This window comes from Simochromis diagramma, unplaced genomic scaffold, assembly GCF_900408965.1.
Source record: "Simochromis diagramma unplaced genomic scaffold, fSimDia1.1 OVJJ01000293.1, whole genome shotgun sequence".
Lineage (NCBI taxonomy): Eukaryota > Metazoa > Chordata > Actinopteri > Cichliformes > Cichlidae > Simochromis > Simochromis diagramma.
In genome coordinates this window covers 13,500,650-13,506,522 of record NW_024386801.1, presented here as the reverse complement: position 1 = coordinate 13,506,522, position 5,873 = coordinate 13,500,650, and the positions used below count along the sequence as shown (strand labels likewise).

At 40.8% G+C, this 5,873-nt stretch overlaps 1 protein-coding gene across 1 annotated transcript; it reads right to left on the bottom strand.

The window, feature by feature from the left end:
• Positions 1–1,050: 1,050 nt before the first annotated feature.
• Positions 1,051–4,956, bottom strand: lmo2 (LIM domain only 2 (rhombotin-like 1)). Its single transcript, XM_040026002.1, has 3 exons — positions 4,412–4,956; positions 3,472–3,687; positions 1,051–2,467 (listed from the first exon to the last, which is right to left on the bottom strand). Exons 1-3 carry the CDS (start codon positions 4,450–4,452, stop codon positions 2,242–2,244), a joined length of 483 nt encoding a protein of 160 aa, XP_039881936.1. The 5' UTR covers positions 4,453–4,956; the 3' UTR covers positions 1,051–2,241.
• Between the last annotated feature and the right edge of the window lie 917 nt (positions 4,957–5,873).

The following is a 5,873-nucleotide window of genomic DNA, read 5'->3' as shown; positions in this document are numbered from 1 at the left end:
CAGCTAAAGCGGTCTCCCTCACCAGCTAATATCATGTGGTCAGGCGCCTTTATTCCAGAGCGGCTCATGGATTCAATTACTGGCGGGTGCCAGTAAAGATAACTGGGGATGGCAGGACGTTGTTGGATGGCACTGGAGGAGCATGCTTTGCGGCCAGTTCAGAGTGAGTTGTCAGCTGGCAGTCGTGAGGAGAGAGAAAAAACACTGTGTCCCAGCTTTGAAGACAGACAGTGAGAGTAAGGAAAGGATTGAGCATTACAGCCCTAGACATCATGACTTCATTAGAAGATTCTTCTATTTCTGTCTCTTGGATTCCTCGATCATGTCAGAAGAGTTTGATCTTATTGGGGAGCTCTCCTTCTCCTTGGCAAAAAACAAACAAACCCCTAAAACAAACTGAAATGTCATTATTTTAAGCTTGAATTTATAAATCATTTAGTGACCTCTTGTGGCTAAAAACTGGGTTGAAGAATTGGTATCTATTTACTTAGTTGCCAAATCCTTCTATTTACACCTTCTAACAAGCTTGATAAAACAAGCTTTTAATCAGATTTATTGCAGCTTCGCTCTGCTTTCAGCTTCTGAGATGTTGTGTACAAAATATTGATCATAATAAGAAATACATTAACTTAACATCTATTACTCAAGGTGATTATAGTTTAATGTTTGCGTTTTATTTTTAAGCAGTTATAGTCATGACTCCGCTTAACCTATCAGGATGCAAACGACACAGATGAAGCTGGTTTTCATGTTGTCTGTTGGTCAAAGTGGTACTAAGTGGTACTTCAATTCTCTGCTTCTTGTGTTTACATTCTAGATAACTTCCTAGCATGTTTGTTTTACTGTTGCTGTGACCAATGTGCAGTATATATTCCAACTCTGATTTGCCATTCCTGTTCAGAGCATAAAGAGATTATCTTGACCATAATTAACATATTATTTGCTGTTATTCTGGTAAATAACGTGTTACAAATTGTATCTGCATCACGATCTCACAAGCTGTTTGACTTTTTCTTTGTGACTGCCAGGAAGACACCCAAAGATGGTCAGTATTGCTCTGAATTGTCATTTATTAAATAAATTCAAGGTTAATATACAAAAAGTCTTGAATGGATGTCCAGAGAATAGGTAAAATTACAAAAGACGCATGCAAAACCTCTGAAAAGTCAGTAAAACAAGAATTGCATGGGTTCCTTGACCACTAGAGGGCGCCACCAGTTCAACCCGGTAATACATAATCGTTCTGATCAGAACTTCTTCTTTTTTTCTTTTTTTTTAAATAAGTGGATGTTGTTTTTCATTTATAATATGAAAATCAGGTAATGCTTTAATTACAGGTCTGTAATTTCCTAATAAATTCTCACAAATTTTCTTGAAAACTTTCAGAAACGATCATAGATGTACAGACACAGCATTCACCTGGCACACATCCACTTCATTCATTCCACCTAATTTCTAGTGAATCAGCCAGTGCAGCAGGCCGTTCGAGCATTTTAAATTTGTCCACAGGCAAACAATGACTTTAAGAGAGTGTTTCACAAACTGTGAAGTGGACCTTGGTTGTATGTGGAAAAATATCAACTTAAGTTGAATGAATGAAGTGGAGCGCTATAATGATGACTTGAATTTGATTTAAATTCAGCTTCAATGCTTGTTTCGTTAATTTTTCATAAAAATACGAAGAAATATATGTTGGTGGAAGTGATAAGGTGGTTGATCTCTTCTCAGCTTCTTACTGGAGGCATGCAAAATAAAGCCCGACAACCACTGCTTTAACATATTACAGTTACAATGAATAAGCATTCAGTTAATGTATGTTTAGATTTAGAGAGAGACGCATTCTTTTAACAAAGTTCAAAAATAATTAGCGCTGGGAAAGTATTAAGAAATTACAAATCCATAAAAGACAAGCTGCTGATCTGCTCAGTGTAAAGACTGCAAGAAACTGGACAAATATTTTTTTTATCTTGTTTTTGTTCCAGCGTACAACAAATGACCAATATTGCATTTTTAAACATTGTCAGTATTGGAGCATTTATTTTTTGCCTTCAATAAAAAAGCTCTCGGTTATTGCTGGTGCAGTCTTCATTAGTCCCCATCAGGGAGACATGCAGAGCCCCTCGTTTGCTTTTTTTAATGATTCCATATTGATTTCAAATGCATTATAAAGCCTGCATTTTAAATATAAAATGTCTATCAGTAGTCCATTCCCTTTGAATCAAGGGGGAAGAAGACATCCTCCTAAACCATATTATTGTTGTTGAGCTTGGTCCACTCAAAGATGTCCTGCTCGCACACAATGTCTGAGTTGATGAGAAGGTAACGATCACCCACGCAGAAGTGCTTCTGGCAGGCAGCGCACTTGAAGCACTCCAGATGGTAAACCTTGTCCCGCACACGCATCGTCATCTCAAACGCTCGGATCCTCTTTTCACAGGAGGCGCAGAGACCGTCCTGGCCAAAAAGCCTGAGTGGATGAGAGGACATCAACATGTTACTGGGAGGAAGATGGAAAACATTTACTCGCTCTTAATGATGTGAAGCTGTAAGAGAGACTGACAGTATCTCCATTAAGGTACTCTGGATCTTTCCCCTGAGCCTGAGGGATTGAGCTGTTAGAAACCACCAGTGCTTCACAGACTTTTTCTATCCTGCTCATCTTCAGAAGCTGAAAATGTCACACAAACACCCACGATTTTTAGCAATTATTAGCAATAATAAATGGATCAGAGCTGAATTTCTGGGAAATGGTGCGGAAGTATCGAAGCATTGCATTACCTGCTTCTTGTTTGTTTATTTTACAGATAGGTTGTACTGATCTGCTTTACTTTTGGTCCATATTTTTCACCATAAAGTGGAAATGCATCGTCATCAAAGCAACACATACCTTTATAGTGGTGATACAGAGCATTCACAAGCCAGGTCCAATCATACAGGTTCTGCCACTGATTGATACTACATATTTGAAAGCACATTACGTATTAAGAGTACACCAGTGGGTCTGCCTGATTTTGTATCTCCTCCTGATCTTATCTTAGGTAAATGTGTTTACCTGATGTGGCTGTGCACACAGCTACATATCATATCAAATTTTATCAGTTCTTTAACAGAGACCTGCCTTCTTCTCCTGAATCTATTTCAACTTGTCCGCACTTTCCTCAATAAAAAAGTTACAGCAGGAAAGAGGTTAGAAATTTCTATACTTGCCCAAAGTGTTTCTCCATGAGCCTTTAAGGTGTGATAAAAGATATACATACTAGTGCATCTCAAAAAGTGCATCTTTTTCTTAACTAAAAGGGTGAACAGCAATATATTCTACTACATGTAGACTTCAATATCCTCAGTCTACTTTGGTTTAATATTGATGCTTATGGCTTTAAGCTCCATGCTAGGACATTTTAACATGTTGACCAGACCTCATTTAGACGACCTAATTGATTAATTCATAATATCACTACCAACTGAACCAACCTGAGGTAATCTCTCCGACACAGTTTCCTTCCCAGCTTGTAGTAGAGCCGACGACCCACCTCCCCCAACCGACAGCCACACAGATCGCAGCTCAGGCAGTCCTCGTGCCAGTACTGCTCGATGGCCTTCAGGAAGAATCTGTCACCAATGCTCTGCTGACATCCACCGCATGTCAGCAGAGATGGAGGCATCTGGAGGACCTCATCCACCGGTTCCCTGGAAAAAAAAAAAAAAAGCAATAAGGATTTAGGGCTGCATCCAATTTTTGTTTCCTTCATCAGTTAATCTGCAAAGGTTTCCCTCAGTTGTGTGATTGGTTAGTTAGTCAATGTAACATGCAGGTCTCTCAAACGTTCTGCTAACTGATGAATCAAATACTGGAAAAGAACTGTTCTAGCTCTGACACATACTTATTGGTAACCTGTTGATATTTTGCTATTATTATGCAAATAAACCAAACATTTCCTGATCCAAAGGCACAGTTAGTGTTCTGCATCAATATTCACACTGTGTTGTATCTAATAAGTGCTACACAACCACATGTATATCTGAGCTGGAGCTGTGTGCACAGATGTGTTTTATTCCCATCCACCTGAGGGAGCCATTGGATATTAAACCGCTAACTAATAAAAAGTATGTCACACACAACATAGTTTGGTTTTTTTTAAATGTCGATTTACGCTAGGGAGTGCCTTAACGCTCCACTTTTTCCTCGCAAGACCTTCATTGTGTTATTATTCACATTAACATTAACACATCACTCTGTTCTTAAACTTTGCCATTTTTAATTTAACAGCAGGATACTTCAGACCTTATGCTACCAGCTCTCTGGAGCTGTCTCACCGGAGAGTTGTGGCTGTCCCGTGAGTGCTGATGCGTCACGGATACTTTTACTTGAATCAGAAATGACATTATTTAAACATCATTCATTGCTACTTACTCGCTGGCCTCCAGCGTCTTCCTCTCTATAGTGGATGTCATTCTTCAAAGATGATGTCCAGCCTGGTCCACCAGATTCGATTTTGAAGTCACCGGCCAGCAAGCTCAGTGGGGACCCGCGAAGCGAAGCTGCGTGCGGGCGCTGCACCTGCTCCCCCGGCACCACCAGCACCACCAGCAGCCCGCGTCAGGCTTTCAAACGTGTTCAATCGAAGGCAGCTGAGTCCATACGAAATGGCCGCAAGACGCGAAGTGTTCGCTTTAAGCGGCTAAGCCGTGATGGAGGACACTGTCATCATTTCCTGAGGCAGTGACCCGCGGAGAGACTTCGCGTCTTTTTTTCCAAGTGTGACTCCTCACCCCGCACGGACTTTGCTGCCTCTCCGCTCTTTTATTAAAATGCACACGCCGTCTGATGCGATCAGAAGGTCACTTGCGTGGCTCTCCGTGTCCGTGCGTGCCTTTTCACAGGCGCGCGACTCCACATGAAGCAGCGGGCACCGTTATTGTGCAGTAGCAGCAGCATCGTGTTTTAAATACACCCCCCTCCCACACCCCCTTCCCCTCCTCACACCCCCTCTCTCTCGCTTGTCAGGCTGTGCTTTCGTTTTCCTCTTCCTGCTCACGACTGTTTGACAATGGGGGGAAATCGGTCTTAAAGCGACAGCTTAACACGGCCTTGCTCTGTCAGGCGTGGGGTGGGTCGTGACTGAGGCTAATGATTATTATGCTTTGCTTCGCCAGAGTGCAGATAAGACGAAAGATAAAGAGTGGCACGCTCTAATTCTTTGGGGAGGAGTATTTGTGTTTTCTCTCATAATTATGCCCCAGGTGTTGCCAGTTCTAAAAGGTTTTGACGGTCACTTTCTGTCAGGGTTCAGACGATGATGGTTATCACTGCGTTAAGTAATGTGAACTTGAATTCAGTGGATTTATTATATTATACTTAGAAGCAAATTCCAAGGACTTCATTTTACTTCCTAAATTGTGATTTTACATTTTAGAGGTCCTACATAAACACACAGCTGTAAACATAGTTGCCAGGACCTTTTCAGACAATCAGGGAAGTCCCTTACTTTTTATTTTTTATTTATTATTTTTGTTGCATAACTTCTCTGTAATGTAATCTTAGATCACTGATTATGCACGAGAGTATTTTCAGACACTTTGAGCAATAACTTTGCATCACATATCTTCTAAACTAATAATTTTAAGGTTAATTGGCGTGGCTGTAGTTTAGGAGGTACAGCAGGTCACCTACTAATTGGTTTGAGCCCTGGCTGCTCCGGTTTGCGTGCCAGATTATCCTTGGGCAAGATCCTGAACCCGAAGTTGCTTTTGAAAAGTGTGGAAAAAGCACAAAAAAGTGCTTGTATGAAGTACTATATAAGTAGCAGTCCATCCAACAGTTAACTCACTAGTAATTACTTTAATGTTAATATTTCCATCTGACGTTTTAACGA

Coding starts and splice junctions, on each gene's coding strand:
- lmo2 (XM_040026002.1), bottom strand. CDS start 4,452: ATGACATCCACTATAGAGAGGAAGACGCTGGAGGCCAGCGA. Junction 3,688..4,411: donor AAGACGCTGGAGGCCAGCGA/GTAAGTAGCAAT, acceptor TTTTTTTTCCAG/GGAACCGGTGGATGAGGTCC. Junction 2,468..3,471: donor TGTCGGAGAGATTACCTCAG/GTTGGTTCAGTT, acceptor TCATCCACTCAG/GCTTTTTGGCCAGGACGGTC.